The 18672-nt window shown below is 41.0% G+C and overlaps 1 protein-coding gene across 1 annotated transcript in view; it reads left to right on the top strand.

Annotated features, from left to right (window-relative positions):
- Window positions 1-11992, top strand: part of LOC114365785 (protein enabled-like) — a 46544-nt gene extending 34552 nt beyond the window's left edge. Inside the window, exons 14-18 of the mRNA XM_028322457.1 lie at window positions 5656-5814; window positions 7647-7749; window positions 8654-8745; window positions 9301-9421; window positions 11540-11992. Coding sequence (XP_028178258.1) covers window positions 5656-5814; window positions 7647-7749; window positions 8654-8745; window positions 9301-9421; window positions 11540-11568 — 504 coding nt within the window. The 3' untranslated portion in view covers window positions 11569-11992. The remainder of the gene's footprint in view (window positions 1-5655; window positions 5815-7646; window positions 7750-8653; window positions 8746-9300; window positions 9422-11539) is intronic.
- Window positions 11993-18672: the final 6680 nt, after the last annotated feature.

Here is an 18672-nt window from a genome sequence, read left to right as displayed (position 1 = left end):
ATTTGACATTATTGATTGACAAACATTTGTGTGCATGAACATCATAATAATGTTTGTTTCGGGCTGGGTGTTTTCTAACCATAATATGTATTTATTTACAAAAAAAGTATTTAAGTATTTTTATATCCCATAGTACAAGCTTTGCTTAGTTTGAGACTAGAGGCGCAGTGTTAAAATATTATGTCGAAGGATATTTATTATTTATTTATTAACTATTTGAAGATTACGGTTTGATCCAACTTACGGCATGTTTTTACACTGTGGCGTCAACGCGTCGCGCAAGTGTCAGCGCGAGTGTCATCGTGAGGTGTGCGGGGGCTGAGGAAAATGATTGCACGGCATCGAGGCGGTAAATCCTAGCCTTAACTAGGCGCGTAGCGTAGGGATTATCGTAACGCACTAGTCATTCTAATCCTTATACATCTAGCTGCACATTAGATCAAGTCAGTAGCGGCGTAAGGGGGGGGGCGGTCCGCCCCGGGTGCCAAGCATCAGGGGGTGACAAAAGTCGCTCAGATTAGTACATTAGTACTCACTGACGTCTGCATGGCAAGGACGGTCGTGTCTTTAAAAAGGGGGGGTGCCATTCTGGGGTGCCTTAGGCTATAATTTATATATGACGGGGGGGGGGGGGGGCCGCCCCGGGTGCCAACCTATGCTACGCCGCCACTGGATCAAGTTTACGGTAGACAAATGAATAGAGTAAAGAGTGTAGGTATTCAGTCTAAAGCCCGGTCCGTGAGCACGTAGAATTTTGTCCAATGACCCCTAGCTACCCATCCTTATCGCTCGCGCGTAATTATATTGCTGTCGCGACTGTGCGACTGGCACCCGCAGTGAGTGTGCGAGCGCGATAGCAACATAATTACGCGCGAGCGATAAGGATGGGTAGCTAGGGGTCATTGGACAAAATTCTACGTGCTCACGGACCAGACTATACCTACTTATTCTTGTCCAAAGTACCTACTCGTGTTATTAAGATTGACCTAGCCGTTGCGAAAGCCAAGAAAACAAAGGGTTGACCTCCCAATATTACATTAATGCAAGAGATGGCGCGCACGCTCGCACGCCTCCTCGCGCACCTCGACCGGGCTGAGGTGGGTGAATGGATTGTTTTAACGCATTAGTTATTCGGTCCCTATACCAATGATTATCAAATAGGACGTGACACTCAAAATGGCCGCAAAGTTAAGTTAACAACACAAGGTTTTTTCCAATTATAACAAGCGCGTGTTGCGACCTTTTTGGCTACTGAGTGTCACGTACTGTTTGACGCTGACTGTAAAGACAACACGAGATAATAATATCCGTGTATTGTATCTTTAATCGATCAAAGTATCGATACTATCTGTATGGACGCGTTGCTGATGATGCACGCTCGGGTTGGGTTAATGAATTGTTTTAACGCACTAGTCATTCGGTGAAGGTCGCAAGAAGAACTTGGATACGGACAGCGCTGGCTAAATACGTAGGAGTGTCACCTGTCATACATCGAGGCATTCCAGAAATTCCAGAATGCTTTCTATTTATATGTCTATTGAATAGACGTGAACGGGTGACCTTTTACTAATTTCACATAATTCTTACAGCGACTGTAATCGAAGAATCGAATAAATAAATATAAATTGTAAAGACTGCGACAGATTCAATTTCGCGATCGATTTACGGAGCGACAAAAAGTTCCTCTGACGATGATGATGGTTTTGTGTTTTGTATAGCACTATCTCAAGTAACATTATTCGTTCCAGGAGTCCTCGAACGACAACTCAGTGAACAACACGCCAATGAAGACTTGGGAGCGCTCCGCTACGCTGCCGCACCGTCTACCAGCCGCATGCAACGGCAACGCTTGTGAGTATCTACCCAATAATTATTAATAATATAATAAATATTCGCATGTGAGAAACAGAAGTAACAACAGAGTCTTCAACTTTCTTTTACCTACTAAATAATGTATGAATTGATTGAATANCCGCGCCGCCCGCGCCGCCGCCGGACCCCGCCGGTCTTCAGCACCAGCTGCAGCAGGCGCGCCTCCGCCGGACCAGCGGCGCCGGGAACACTCCCGCTAAGGTAACGCCCGGCGTCGCCGGACCCCGCCGGTCTTCAGCACCAGCTGCAGCAGGCGCGCCTCCGCCGGACCAGCGGCGCCGGGAACAACACTCCTGCTAAGGTAACGCCCGCCCCGCCGCCGCCGCCGGACCCCGCCGACTACGGGACTATTCCCTCCTCTCGTTCCCACCACTGCGACTCCTGGGTAGCCAGGATCTACAGCTTGACCGTCACAAAAACCCAACCAATGAAGGTCAAGTTTGTCCCGGGGGAAAGTTAAACTGTCATTGGACCCGCAACGAAATTAATCAGAAGAACATAGGAGTTCGAAATTAAGGTTCGACTGCCCTCCATTGCAAAGCGGATGACAGGTGACAAACAAAAGTTTAAAACCTTTAAGAAAAGATTATGCACCACGGACAATAAATTAATTAAGGGGGCCTATCTTATGAGCAATTAGCAACGTGTTCCTGCCGGACCAGCGGCGCCGGAAACACTCCCGCTAAGGTAACGCCCGCCGCGGTGTGTGGTGATACCATTTCTTCAGCTTCAGTTTCTTGCCGTATAAAAACAGAAATGGCTGGGAAAAGAACAACAGAAGAAGCCATGTATAGGCTCCTTAAGAGCATTTGACGATTTGCAAGTACTAATTTAATTAGTCTAAACAAATAAATATAATTTTGATTTTGCCAAGCGAATGACATCGTTTAAACTAGCGCGGCGAGACGAGGGATTCGGCAAGTCCACTTCAATTATTTTACTTGAATATTTGTTAATTTAAAAAAATACTGGTTTTGCTCAGTCTCGGATTTTTAAAACATAATAGTCCCGGTTATCCCAGTTTTTTGGTTGAAATCAGTTTTAACGGTTATCACTTTATTCCAGTAAAGTAGGGATCGCTGTCACTTTTTCCGCAGGTATTTTAAAAAGAAAATTGAGGAGGAAATTATGTGAACCAGTGTGAGAAATTGATGTAGACTAAATTATGTGAACCAGTATGAGAAATGGATGTAGGCTACATTCTTAATTTTCCTCTGTAAACTTGAAAGGATCGTGTTCTTGCCAGTGGCAGACTGAATAATCTAATGTTGATGCTAATAAAAAAATCTTTAATAAATATGAATACTCCACACTTTTGCCGGACAGGAAATAAGGGATGTTTTTGACTTCTTGGCGGGAATCTGAAGCGTCATGTTAGCGGATTTGTTTTATTTCCTCAAATTCGTGTTTGGGCGACTATTCATGTGTAATAATAGAGAGTTTTAACTAACAATAAAACTTACCTATTATTTTTCCAACAATATCCGGAATCCATCTTGTTGAGTAAAGCCCCTGTCTTTTTTCATGGTTTTTTCGTCTTAGCAACTTCCTCCCTTCGACTTCCGGCGCCACCATCGCTCGTTTTGGTGGGGGTAATGGCGGCGACCGGAATATGGCCTGGCTTTTTGATCATTATACTTACTCACGATGTACCAGGTAGGCATTACCTGGATTCCGGATATTGTTGGAAAAATAATAGGTAAGTTTTATTGTTAGTTAAAACTCTCTATTATTTGTTCCGTGCCAATATCCGGAATCCATCTTGTTGAGTGATGTGTTTGTTATCTCCTGGTAGTCAAATGATGATGCTATGTCTTATGAAAAATAAATGCAGGTTATAGGTATATTAAATCTATATTTTCATGATAATGAATGTATACTACAGATCATCAGGCAAAATCTAGTCTACTTTCAATAATCTATTTATTAATTTGTAACATAAATTACTGCACCGGTTCAAAGAAATTAGATAGAGAAACCGAGTGCGATAAATCAGTATCAGATGCTTGATTAATTATTTCTTTTTGGTAATAGGTCCTAAATGTATGCTCTTGCCTCCAGTTACCGGTTGCAAGAATTTGGTCTACTGGAAAATGTTCTATCCAATTTAGAGACGCTACGGCGGACCGCACAGAGCCCGGCGGGGCCTCCACGCCTGCATCCCGCAGCACGGACTTGATCCAGCCGCCGAGAACCGTTCTGGATGCCGGTTTTGGGTCTCCCCTCGCAGTAATAAAAAGCTCTTTGATATTACCTTGTCTCCGACGATCTTGTGATATTGCAATCAACTGTCGAATCCAATACACGCAATCGAGGTTTTGGTTTGGGTGCTTCTTAAGTTTCCAACCCGATTGCCTGTAACTACAGCTGTCAGTTTTAGATCCAAATTTAGGCCACAGAAGTATTGAATCGCCCTCGTCCACGCACGACTCTGGGTCGATTATCAGTAGGGTAAGGTCGTGTACTCTGCGTCCCGATGCTAACAGCAATAAAATCGCAGCACGACGGGATACCTGATATAGATTGCTAGAATCAGGTGCACTATTTTCCAAACATTTTAATAGAGCGTAGGTCCTCTCTAAAAGATACAAACGATCTTCATTGGCACTAGACTCTTTGAAACGTCTCAATTCATCGTTGATATTGAGTTCTATAAAACCCGGGGTAGCTAGGTATTTTTTCTGTGTTTCAGAAAAACGAATTGCATACCAATCGTTGCATTTAAATCTTTGTAACTGAGATAATTTAGCTAAATGAGTCTCGTTAGCTTTAGGAAATGGCGGATCCTTCAGTGAAGTCGACAAATCCGATAATTTTAATTGCTGACTATCGGTTGCAACCGTGTCAGGCGGTGGGCGGAGGCCCAGCTCGCCAACCGGACAACGGACGGGTTCACTGACCTCTTGGATCGCCGGCGCCACGCATGCTTGTGGCTCTAATTGCTTTTGAGTAATTAAATTAGTCAAAAAAGCTACCTGTTGCGACAGAAATTCAAATCTCATGTCACTCACGCTTTCCTTTCTCGATCGTTTCGGTCTCCTTTCCGGACTCGAATCCTCCGACGACGACGCACTGCTCGTACTTGGAGAACGACTTCTTCTTCGCGATGAACTTTCACCAAAATTATCACTTCGTTGCACATTTTCACTATTTTCGTTCTCCATAATGAAGGGAGGATTCACTTTTATTATTAAAATATACTTGGGTAGATTTTATAAGAAAAAACAATAATTATTGCTAAGACGTGTTACCACTACGAAAGACGACGCTATAATGATCAAAAAGCCAGGCCATATTCCGGTCGCCGCCATTACCCCCACCAAAACGAGCGATGGTGGCGCCGGAAGTCGAAGGGAGGAAGTTGCTAAGACGAAAAAACCATGAAAAAAGACAGGGGCTTTACTCAACAAGATGGATTCCGGATATTGGCACGGAACAAATAATGGTGGATTATTAACCATTGAGTGTTCGTGAACGTGCATAAGCAAAACAGTGCATCGTGATTCTTCTGGTTCTCTCAAGTTGTCCATAGGAAGTCTCAGTAAAGCACCACAACTTTACTGAGACTCAAAGGGTGGGAAGGGGTATCATCTATCATCCTTCATAATATCATTACTTGATCTCATTTTGTAACTTGTATCACTTATATATACTTGAAAATGGCACTAATCAAGTCGACCTCGACGTGTATTGCCAACATCATCAAAAAAGAAGAAGAAGAAGGGATGTTTTTTTTTTAATTTATATCAAATATTTTAACAAATAGTTTTTCTCCGTCCACAGACCGGCGCGGCCCCGGAGGCGGCGTCGCCCCCGGGCGGGGCGGAGCACTCGGGCTCGTCGTCGTCGTCGGGCGGGAGCGCGCGCGGCACGCTGCACTGCATGATGCACGAGATGGCGCGCACGCTGGCACGCCGCCGCGCGCACCTCGACCGCGCTGAGGTGGGTGAATGGATTGTTTTAACGTACTAGTCGATCGGTACAAGCTAAAACACTAAATTATAAGAGCGCTTTAACATTTAGGCGACGCGCGCGTCTGACAATTTCATACTGTGTGACAGCGGATGCCTGCCTCCACATTGTAAAAACTCCGTTGATCCGCTGCTGTCGCGCTTCTCTAACGCCCTGATGTGAAAGCGCTCTTAATGTTACTTATTTACTATCGTCAAGATCACTCTTAACTAGGCGCGTTACGTAGGGATTACTTTTTGTCACCGTGACAGTATATCTATCTCGTTTGCTCCTATAAAGAGAGAAAAAGAGTCAAAGATTGACCATTCCGTTGTAGATACGCAAACCGTGGAAGCCAAAAAAAAATTAAGCTCCCAATATTACATTATTATAAACGAACGATGAAAGCACATCGACCGGGCTGTGGTAAATGGATTATCTTAACGCGCTAGTCATTCGGTGACCCTTATACACCTAGCGGCACATTAGATCAAGTCTACGGTAGAATAGAGTAAAGAGAGTAGGTAATACAGTCTACCTATTTAGTTTTCCTACTCTAGTGTTATTAAGATTGACCTAGCCGTTATAATTAAACGCAATACGCGAAACGAAAGTCAAGAAAACAAAGGATGGACCTCCCAATATTACATTATTCAAAAGCTATCTACTGCATGATGCACGCATCTCGACCGCGCGGAGGTAAATGGATTGTCTTAAACGCGCTACTTCAACAAATTAACTAGCTCCCGTTCTGCCGTCGTCGTGACATTGGTAGATTGATTTACAGCGAGTGCTCTGTCGAGCCGCGTTTAAGGTTCCGCCACTTTGTCTCTGAGATCTATTTAGTAACTTGGGAGAACGCTGCACTGCATGATGCACGAAATGGCGCGCACGCTGGCACGCCGCCGCGCGCACCTCGACCGCGCTGAGGTGGGTGAATGGATTGTTTTAACGCACTAGTCGATCGGTCCCTATACCAATGATCATCAAATGGCACGTGACACTCAAAATGGCCAAAAAGTTAACAACACAAAGTTTTTTTCAATTGATTGAGATGAAATCGAAATTCTATTTAATCCGTCAGACAGCTATTAAAAAAATATTGGACACGTATTTTTTCATTTTTTTATAATCGAACATTACAGTATTATAATTGAGTTGATTGAAAATTCGCGTGAGGTCACTATTCAGTAAGAAATCTGTTCAAAAGTGACGTCACGCGACTTTTCAACTCGATGTAGCACTTTTATTTAGTTATGAAAGAAAATCAAAAATAACAGTCTAATAAGTATTTTCTAATTTATCTGTCTAACGGACAAATAATTGAAATTTTGTAATCTAGCCTATTAAGTTAACACACTAGTCGTACTGTCCCTATACCAGTCAGCGTCAAATATGTAATTCGTTACACCCAAAGTGGCCAATAAGTTCACAACACGTCTTTGTTACTTGGAAACAACCTTGTATTGTCAACTTTGTCCACTTTGGGTGTAACGAACTATTTGACACCGACTGCACAGACAACACAAGATAGCCGTGTAGAGGAGGCTTATTGTATCTATGATCGATCAAAGTATCGAAGCTATCTTGATGGATGTACTACTGACAATGCACGCTCGCCAAGCGACGCTTGCATCTCGACCGAGCATAAATGGGTAAACGAATTGTTTTAACGCACTAGTCATTCGGTGAAGGTTGCGTAGTACCTCTACGAAGCGACGTACAAAAAAGTTGTGTGAAAGGGTCGTGCTCTTCTGATAATTATCATTGTGATGTTCTTTTATCGTATTGCATTATCTTAATTTAAACATTATTCGTTCCAGGAGTCCTCGAACGACAACTCAGTGAACAACACGCCAATGAAGACTTGGGAGCGCTCCGCTACGCTGCCGCACCGTCTACCAGCCGCATGTAACGGCAACGCTTGTGAGTATATTGGCATTTTGAACCTTACTGCCTTGTCATAAGAGAGGCCGCCCTGTGTCATCATTATGAACCTAACTGTATTGTGATAAGAGGATTTAAACCGATAGTCACACCCAAAAAGATTTGGTAGCGCTCCGCTATGCTGAAGAATCGCGTGCTCACTGCATGCAACGGCAAACAAACAATTTTTTGTTTGTTTGATTTGTAACTGTTGCGTTTTGAACTTTATTTCCTTGTGGGTATACACACCTCTGAATACTTGGGAGCGCTCCGGCAACGCTTGTGCCTATCCTGTACGTATAGCTGCATTTTGAACTTTACAGCCTTGTGATAGGCGTCACCTGGTCTGAAAGACGTGGCCTCGCACGTTACAGTACAGTTGGACCTGTAACCGTTGCCTTTTGAAGCTATTAAAGTCCTTAAACAAAGACAAATTTGATTTGCTTGCCTTTTGAGATTCGTTGGTTACAGCCGAAAGACGTCCACCGCTGGACAAAGGCCTCCCCCAAGGATTTCAACAAACACCGGTCCTGCGCCGCTCGCATCCAGGCACTTTGACCAGATCGTCGGTCTACCTAGTGGGAGCCCTGCCCACGCTACGTCTTCCGGCTCGTGGTCGCCACTCATGCCCCGCCCACAGCTACTTAATTTTAGCGATTCTGATTCGATCATGCAGGGAAACTCCGAGCATAGCACGCTCCATCGCCCTTTAGGTGACCTTGAGCCTTCTTATGAGGTATTTCGGACGTGAGAATATCGCGAAGCTTTCCAAACGCTGCCCAGCCGAGTTGGATTCGACGATTGACCTCTTTTGAAATTAGCCTTCATATTATTTCGAACTTTATGGCCTCATATTAAGGCTTAATACTACGAATTGCCTAACAAAACGGTATATTTCCCACAGCGAGCTCGGAATCGGCGGCGGCCGCCGCGCCCGCGTCACCGCGTTCTGTCCGCAAGAGGTTCGGCTCCGCCAGCGAGGAGACCATACTTAAGGTAAATAATATTCGGTAACACAATTAGTCCCCTCGATCGGGCCCACTAGAGCAGTGGTTTTTAACCTTTTTCATGACACGACCCCCCTAGCATGAAAAAATATTTCGCGACCCCCCGACCACTCACTTTTTTTTCATGCATTTTATAATGTTCCAAAGATGTTGTAGGGACCGAATACTTCAATCCATACAACATTTAGGCATTTTCATAATTCGATTTCTGATAATATATCTTTAAAACTTTACTGTTTTTTTTTTTACTGAGGTAGTTTTTACGACCTCTCGCGACCCCCCTACAAAGGCCGACCCAGGTTCGGTTCAAACTTCTAATGCTCGTAATTCAGTTCAGACTGAGTTTAGAGGTATACATGCCATAGTAAGTTTGGTTTATTACACTATTTTGTAATCAATTGGTCGATGGCCGCGCGAAAAAAAAAAGACGCCAATTTCCGGCATTGTCTTTTGAGATCCATCAATGTATGATATGTTTATGTACCTACAATTGCAATAAACTAATTTGATTTGATGACAACTTACAATAAATTCGTCTTCACAGCAAGTGAACGGAGGCAACGAAGGCGGCTGCGTATCGGCGGCTGAGTGGGACGCCTTCAAGCAGGAGATGATGAAGGAGATGCGCCGCGAGCTCACGCAGATCAAAAAGGAGATACTAGACGGTGAGTGGTTAAGTTAGTTCATATCCGGCTCGAAGGACCATGTAGAAAAGTCAGCCGCTCACGCTGATCAAGAAGGAGATACTATAGTCTGGTAGACGATGGGTGATAGACGATGAGTGGTTAGAAACTTAGAAGTCGTTGACTCATATCCGGCTCGAAGGACCATATAAAAAGTTAGCCGCTCACGTAGATCAAGAAGGAGATATTAGACGGTGAGTGGTTAGAAGTCAGTTCATATCCGGCTCGAAGGACCATGTAGAATTAGAAAAGTCTCGAAGGACCATGTAGGAAAGTCAGCCGCACACGCTGATCAAAAAGATACTAGACGGTAAGTGGCTACAAACCTAGAAGTCGTTGACTCATATCCGGCTCGAAGGACCAAGTAGAAAAGTCAGCCGCTCACGCTGATCAAGAAGGAGATACTATAGTCTGGTAGACGATGGGTGATAGACGATGAGTGGTTAGAAACTTAGAAGTTGTTGCTTCATATCCGGCTCGAAGGACCATATAAAAAGTTAGCCGCTCACGCTGATCAAAAAGGAGATACTAGACGGTGAGTGGTTAAGTTAGTTCATATCCGGCTCGAAGGACCATGTAGAAAGGTCAGCCGCTCACGCTGACCAAAACATACTAGACGGTGAGTCACTGGACGTAGCTCCTTGGTACATAAGCTATTAGTTCTGTCCGGCTCGAAGGACCATGTAGAAAAGTCAGCCGCTCACGCTGATCAAGAAGGAGATACTAGACGGTGAGTGCTTATAAATAGTTGGCTCATATCCGGCTCGAAGGACCATGTAAAAAGTTAGCCGCTCACGCTGATCAAGAAGGAGATACTATAGTCTGGTAGACGATAGGTGATAGACGATGAGTGGTTAGAAACTTAGAAGTTGTTGCTTCATATCCGGCTCGAAGGACCAAATAAAAAGTTAGCTGCTCACGCAGATCAAGAAGGAGATACTAGACGGTGAGTGGTTATAAGTCAGTTCATATCCGGCTCGAAGGACCATGTAGAATTAGAAAAGTCTCGAAGGACCAAGTAGAAAAGTCAGCCGCTCACGCTGATCAAGAAGGAGATACTAGACGGTGAGTGCTTATAAATAGTTGGCTCATATCCGGCTCGAAGGACCAAGTAGAAAAGTCAGCCGCTCACGCTGATCAAGAAGGAGATACTATAGTCTGGTAGACGATGGGTGATAGACGGTGAGTGGTTAGAAACTTAGAAGTCGTTGCTTCATATCCGGCTCGAAGGACCATGCAGAAAAGTTAGCCGCTCACGCTGATCAAGAAGGAGATACTAGACGGTGAGTGGTTAGAAGTTGTTGGTTCATATCCGGCTCGAAGGACCATGTAGAAAAGTCAGCCGCTCACGCTGATCAAAAAGATACTAGACGGTGAGTCACTGGACGTAGCTCCTTGGTACAGAAGCTATTAGTTCTGTCCGGCTCGAAGGACCATGTAGAAAAGTCAGCCGCTCACGCAGATCAAGCAAGAAGGAGATACTACACGGTGAGTGGTTATAAATAGTTGGTTCATATCCGGCTCGAAGGACCATGTAGAAAAGTCAGCCGCTCACGCTAATCAAGAAGGAGATACTAGACGGTGAGTGGTTAGAAACTTAGAAGTCGTTGGTTCATATCCGGCTCGAAGGACCATGTATAAAGCTCCCTGTTTATAACCGGCTTAAAGGACCATGTAGAAAGTTATAGCTCGCTGGTTCATAATTTCATATCCGGCTCGAAAGACCATATGAAAAGTTTCGTTGCTTGTCAATACTTTTAATATCTACCTCCGCCACGTAGGACCATAACTTGTAGGTTTATAATAACAAGCTCGAAAGCATAAAGTTAATATACCTAGCAGAATTAACCAACTAAAGGACTGAGCGAGCGAGATGTCACTTGCAGCAACACGGTATGATAAAAAAAGATACATGATGCGACGTAACAGAACCGTTTTTGAAACTATTTGACAGCTCGTTAATCGTTAGCACTCATTGGCACGAGTTCTGATTTTTTTTTTCAGATTTCAGAGATGTTTTTTCTTGTAACGAGATTCTGTGTACATTCAATTTCATAAACAATGACGACGAATGTGCTAATATGAACCGTATTGTTACAGCAATGAAGGCGGAATTCGCGCGCAGATAAGAGAGCCGCTAGGTCGTCGAGTGACAAACTAGTCCACCGCCAGCGACCGCGAACAAATATTTGAAAACACCAGCACGGTACCATTCACTATTAATATCAACGAGAAACCACCAAAAATCAGCATTAATACTATAGTTATAACTAAACTATCAATCGGTAATCGATATTGATGCACAACACTATTCACGAGCTGTCAGTTTGACACAAAACTCTAGATTGTCTACGGCTTCCCGCGCTTTCTGTGAAGATGTCTTTACTACTTTTTGTGTAGTTATTTTGTCATTGTCTAGCTATGGCGCTGTTGAGAGCTGAGCTAAATATAATTTGGCGCTTTTTGAGGTAAGTGTATTGCCTTGATTTAGTTTTTTTGTCATCTGCGCTCCATACAACAAAATGAAAGGAGGCTGTCTTTGTGACATTTTTATTTTTAAATTTGAGACAGAAGTGGACGAAGGAATACACAAATATAATTTTAGTAAAAATCAAATAATAGAAAATGTCCTCAAACTTATAATTGAAACCGTACCCAGTTAAATACAAAATGCATCTAGCACTGATTAAATATAGGTCGAATTATTTCGTTAATATGACTGCTTTTAGCTAATTTTTCTGCAATTAATGCTAATATACATTTTTTGACTATTTATCAATGTACTATTGTATTCTACAATTAATATTGTATACATTTTTGAGAGTTTTCTTAGCGAAATGTATGTAAATGTTGACGCCTAAAATATTTACCCAATGTTCTAAAGCTGATATTGAACTGATTTACTATTTTAATGTTTATCCCAATACCTACTTAAATAAATAAAAGTAATTTCAGTAGCCTAATTTTGTTGCAAATGGCCTTTAGATAATTTATGGAATATCTTAAGGTTAAAAACCTTTTAAAGTGAGATACGTGGAGTAAAACAGAACAAAAATATTTGTTCGTCGGTACCGGGGGTATATTGTGATCAAAGCAANTAATTTCGTTGTTATAAGGTTTAGTGATGACGTTATAATGTGATTGTTGAACTTCATTAAACTATTTATTTAGTTTCAGTTAGACATAAAAAATAAATGTTGTTACAAAGCCTGTACGAACATTCATTTTTAATATTTGATTGTAAATAAGTAAATAGTTTTATGAAGTTCATTAATTATTTTAGACTAATGCTATTTGTATGGAAAACAGGCCCAAAGACGGGGTTCTTAATGTTTAAACGTAAAAGAACAAATTTATTTTGATACTAGAAACTTTTTGTTTTGTTTAACATTTTATAAGGGATTTTTAGGGATGAAAAACATAATTTTATTTCTACCGAATGTTATTTGTCGATATATTTACCACGGATAAGTCAACTTTTTTCCACTTTGGAAGCGTCTGTCACGCAAACTATTCGGTTTAGAAAAAAAATATTTTAGAAACCTCGATAACATTTTTGAAGACCTATCCATAGATACTACACATACACGTATGTGTTTGATAAAAAAAATTTTGAGTTTCAGTTCTAAAAGGGGATTATGGGGAGCCCCCAATATTTTTTATTTTTACATCAAAATCTTAATGCGGTTTACAGAATACATCTACCTACCAAGTTTCAACAATAAAGCTCTTATAGTTTCGAAAAAAAAGGCTGTGACAGACAGACGGACAGACGGACAGACAGACATGACGAATCTATAAGGGTTCCGTTTTTTGCCATTTGGCTACGGAACCCTAAAAATGATTGTCTAAAATAGTTTTCCTTTTACCATCTACATTTAGATACGATAACGGTACCTAGATTTAACACATACGACTTTGGTATTGAGCCAATATCGATGTACATAGTCTCTTGTACACATACTACTTTTTGTGACTATTAAGATTCCATAAAACAAAGTCGCATATGTAGTTAAGTCTGAGTTTATAATATAATATTCCAGAAAACAAAGTCTTACTGTTACATAAGAATCAATTTTAAATAAAATACATATTTAAAACAAAACACTACACAGCAAAAACAAGTAAACAAAAGAAACAAATACTTTTTACTATAATTTACTTCAAATTATGATGTTCTGATACGTAATTCACATGCGTAACTTTAATGCTTCCTACTGCAACTAGACAACTTTGAAGATACGACTTTGTTCTTGGGACCCGTCGAACTAAAGTCACTGATATAGCTCGACGGATTAGCAAGCTGAAGTGGCAATGGGTAGGGCACATAGTACGCAGAACTGACGGCCGATGGGGAGCAAGGTTCTGGAGAGGAGGTCACGTACCGGAAAATACAGCGTGGGACGTCCACCCACAAGGTGGCCGACGACCTGATAAAGGTAGCAGGAAGGCGGTGGATGCGGGCCCCTACCAACCGTGCGATGTGGAAGTCATTGGGGGAAGCCTATGTACAGCAGTGGACGTCCTGTGGCTGAAATGGATGATGATGCTTTACCTGTTTGTGTGGGTAGACCTTGATTTTGCACGTGTTGCAGTCCTGGCCGCAGTCGGCCCAGGAGTTGCCGCTCATCCAAGTCCTGTGGCACTGCGAGCACCGGTACTCGCCGAAGCACCGCCTCTTGCCCTGATAAGGAGTCAAACCTTTGCCCTGAAAAAAAAAAACAACTTATAAACTCCCTGGATGCGGGCAGTGCAGGACCAGTCGTTATGGAAATCCTTGGGGAAGGCCTTTGTCCAGCCGTGGACGTCATTTGGATTGGAACGAACGAACGATACAGCTCCCAAAACAATGAGTAAGGTCCCTACTATAATCATGACCTTAACTTTGACCTTCGCAAAAATATTAATACGATTTTCATGATATAAGTAGGAATAACTTTGTTTTTTTTTTAACATGAAGTAACAGACAACAGTACAATCATTTTTTTAAAGTAAACTCTACACTACAGTGTTTGTTTAGTTTGACGTGCCGTCACAAGTGCCGTTGTCTGTACAAAAACTTCGAAAGTTACGCTACTCTACGTTTTTATGTCTAGTTTAGTACTATTTTCTAATCAAGTAGGTACTACGTACTTAGATATTATTAAAATTAGACAGAAAACTACCTTCTTGTATCCGTAAAATTTTGAACTGTGATTGTTATAAAGTTACAACATCTTGAAAGCTGTAACGAGATATCGACAGCTACAGGACTATCCATTGTTATGAAACATTGTACTACCTAAAGACTTTTCTTTGTGTAGACTTATTCCGAAGTACGCAAAAATAGCTACCTACCAAAATACTAGCCTTTAACCATTAGTAGGGGAGATCGAGGAGAGTTGTTACTAACAGAGGTAAGTTGTCACAAAGACGATTTCTTTACTTAAGATAGTTAGCGAGCTGACAATTTGACGCAAGCTGTGGAGTGTCGAAAGAGCAAATAAACGAATTTTTATTTTATTTTATATTATTAGGGATAGCAAACAATTGCACAAACAGATTTAACAAAATGTCTTACAGATATAGGTATGTTATACATATACTTAACTGTACAACCAGCACGGTTATCCACGAAAAAAATATAGAACAGCTACTTAGGTCGCACACATTTTAAAGAATGTGAATACCTACTAACGATAAAGTGATACAAATTGTTTAGAGAAATTGCGTTTGTTACAACCCACCTCTGTCACAACTCTCCTCGGTCTCCCCCTGACCAGTAATACCTACCATAAAATATTATTATTGTATTTACTTGTCTTACGAACAATTTTCAGCTTAAGTAAATAAACTTTGGAGAAGTGAGCCAAATTATTGTTGAATCACGAAGGAAGTTGTTCATCAAGGAAATCATCATCAAGGAAAGTTGAACTTTTATTACAATTTAAAAAGTAAGTACGAGTAAATAAAAGCGTTTGTTCAACTTACTGGCATGAAATATTATTACAGTAATTGAATATGTAGAAAAATAAGGCGTAAAACTTACTGGCATGTTGTGTCTGTTGAAACAAAGAAAACCACGAATTCACGAATTAGTCACAGATTTCGTTTAAATCTTTCGAGTTACAGGACAATATTATGAGACCGATGGAAGCAGAATGTGAATCAGACAGAATTCAGAACTCCAGAAGCTGCTGACAAATTAGGTACTACGATAACAATGCTGGGATCTATTATTAAAATATGTATCGATATGTACTAAATAAATAAAATTAGTGTAATTATTTATTTACTTAGAAACATGGTAACAGAAAAGTGGAAAGTTACCTACTTATTATTTCTAACATAAATCATCAATTTCATAATAATCCATAAGAAAAAACCAAAATTTTTTTTGCTGTCTAGCCACTAAAGAATCTTTCAAGCAGTAAGTATTTCACTCCCTTCAAGCTTTATTTTAGCGACAAAAAGTAGCACCAGTCTTTTGAAAAGTTCTAATCTATCTTTATACGAAATTATTAGTTTAATAAAATAAAATAAACATATTAGTGGTTATGGGTGAAAAAGTAAAAGTCGAATTACAAACAACAAATCCCCACTAAAATTAAGGAATCGATAACACGTTCACTGTCAATGCCCCATCCTTAGAGTTCGGTTTGGTGTTTTTGCATGGGAGAGAAATCGGTGCTCGATTTCGCGTTTCGCATTTCGCGGGAATTCCCCGCCATAGATAAGGCATTATGTTTGCCGTTCGTACTGTGTGTATAAGCAATAAAATAATTAAATTAACTAGGATTATTTCATATACCTACATGTATCTGTTCCTCGTATTGTGGGCTGAAAAAAATGTATGAAAATTTTAGTTTTTGAACGTTTCCCGCTAGGGGCGCTGTACAATCCGTCATACATTTTAATGTCATTAGTGTGAGTTTACATCAAACGTACCTATTCGTTAAAGTGTGTCAAAAAATCTATGAAGATTTTAGTTTTGGAAAGTATCCGCTAGGGACGCTGTAGATACGTCATACTTAATGTCCTTTTTAGGGTTCCGTAGTCCTGACAAGGAACCCTTTTAGTTTCGGTATGTCTGTCTGTCTGTCCGAGGTTTTGCTTGGAAACTATTGGCACTAGAGATCTGTAATTTTGTGGAGGTATGTATATTAATCACGCCGACAAAACGGTAAAATAAAATTTTGTAAAAAAAATGTTTTTAGGGTACAGGGTTTGTAGGGCCCTACCCTTACATGTATAGTGGGGATGAATTTTTTTTCATCTTGTACCCCATCGCGTGGGGTATCGTTGGATAGGTATTTTAAAATGGCTTAGGGGTTTCCAAGACTATTTTTCCATTTAAGGATCTGTTTCCAAATTATTAAAGTTTAAAGTGCCAATTTTTGTTCGAATACGGCGTCCCCCCCCCCCCTCTAAAAACTAAACTGTTGGTATGGAAAATCTGGGAAAATTCGTAATTATACTGCTTTTCATGAACTTTCAAGGAAAACTATAATACATCAGTTAGTTTAAGAGTAATAGTCAATTGATTCATGTATTATAAAATTTCTTAACTAGTAAAAAATCCTTAAAGAAAATATGAAAAATGACTTTAGATGAAGTAATTGCTTGACTTACTTGACTTATGGTCCTATGTCCCCTAGATGGGGCAGAGGGCGTCCACAACAGTCCTCCATCTCGTTCGGTCTTGAGCTTCTCGCTTGATCTCGCTCCAGGTCTTGCCGATCTTCTTCGCCTCGTCCGCTACAGTGCGCCGCCAAGTTTGCCTGGGTCGACCACGTTTGCGTTTTCCTTGGGGATTCCCAAGTCCAATCCAGATCCAGAGCCTGCTTAGGGATGTGATCGGGGTCCCTTCGGAGGGTGTGGCCAATCCAGTTCCACTTGCGGCGCTTGATCTGCTGGTCGATCGGAATTTCGTGGCAGCGTTCCAATAGATCGACGTTGGAGATTTTCTCGGGCCAGTATATGCCGAGAATTCGGCGAAGGCAGCGGTTGATGAAGACCTGCAGCTGGTGCGAGATAACCTTGGTGACCTTCCACGTTTTACACCCATAGAGCAGAACGGATTTAACGTTGGACCCGAATATTTTGATCTTGACCCTTCTGGTCAATTTCCGTGACTGCCATATGGGGCGAAGTTGTGCGAAGGTAGCTCTGGCCTTGGCAATGCGCGAAGTGATGTCCTCTTCGGTACCTCCAGTTTCTGACACGACGCTCCCGAGGTAGGTGAAATTGTGGACTCGTGACACATCCTCTGCACCGATCCGTAATGGCGTGCAATTTCTCACACCAGATCGCATCTCTTGGGTCTTCCGGCAGTTAATTTTGAGCCCTGTGATACCCGCTTCTCGATGTAGGTCATCAAGTTTGGATTGCATATCGTGATGCGTGTGGCTCAGCAAACAGAGGTCATCGGCATAATCTAAGTCTTCTAAGACTCCGATTATACCCCACTCTATTCCACGCCGTTGGTCTTGATATGCGCGAGTAATTGCTTGCTTCTGAAATATTGTGTTAACGACGGACAACTACGGAACCCCACACTGCGCGTGGTACGACGCACTTGACCAATTTTTTTACGCAGTCGCTAGCGAAGACATTAAATTTAGATGTAAACTCGCACTAAGCCCCCCCATATCTAAAATTTCAATTTATTTTTAACAACACGAGAACTATGTTGGTTTTTCTGAGGAAATGGTGGTTTCAAGTGTATAAAAATCCCTACACAACTTGAAAAGGTTTGATACTTTTAAGTTTTCATGAATAGGAAAGTTAATTAATTTAATTAACTATTTATTGATGCTAGCAATAAACCACTTAAGTTTATATATTAATATACAATTATATCTCATTTAGATAATTTCAATTTAAAATAACCAAAAATTTCATGAAAAGTAGTCCTAAGGGTATTTTTATGAAATTCAAATGAAACTGCTTGATTCATAAATGTATTTTATTTAAAATTAAAAAATACTTGATACTTTAATTTATAAAGTTTTAAGTACTTAACAGATACAATAATAATATGTGCATCAATAATAAGTAATTCGTCAATACTAAAAATAATAAAAGCATAGCATACAAGCACATAGGTACATTTTATAGAGTTGAAACTGAGAGTTGAAACAATATTAATAACTTTCTTATGTAAAAGTATTTTTAGGGTTACAATGTGAGGATAAGGTTTGGTATTAACATATTTTACTAAGGTGTCACAAAATTAATGCATTTTTGATAAA

The sequence above is a fragment of the Ostrinia furnacalis genome, unplaced genomic scaffold (assembly GCF_004193835.3).
Source record: "Ostrinia furnacalis isolate ACB-3 unplaced genomic scaffold, ASM419383v2 OfSCF0457, whole genome shotgun sequence".
Lineage (NCBI taxonomy): Eukaryota > Metazoa > Arthropoda > Insecta > Lepidoptera > Crambidae > Ostrinia > Ostrinia furnacalis.
The sequence above is the reverse complement of the archived record's forward strand: the minus strand, read 5'-3'. Positions and strand labels throughout refer to the sequence as shown.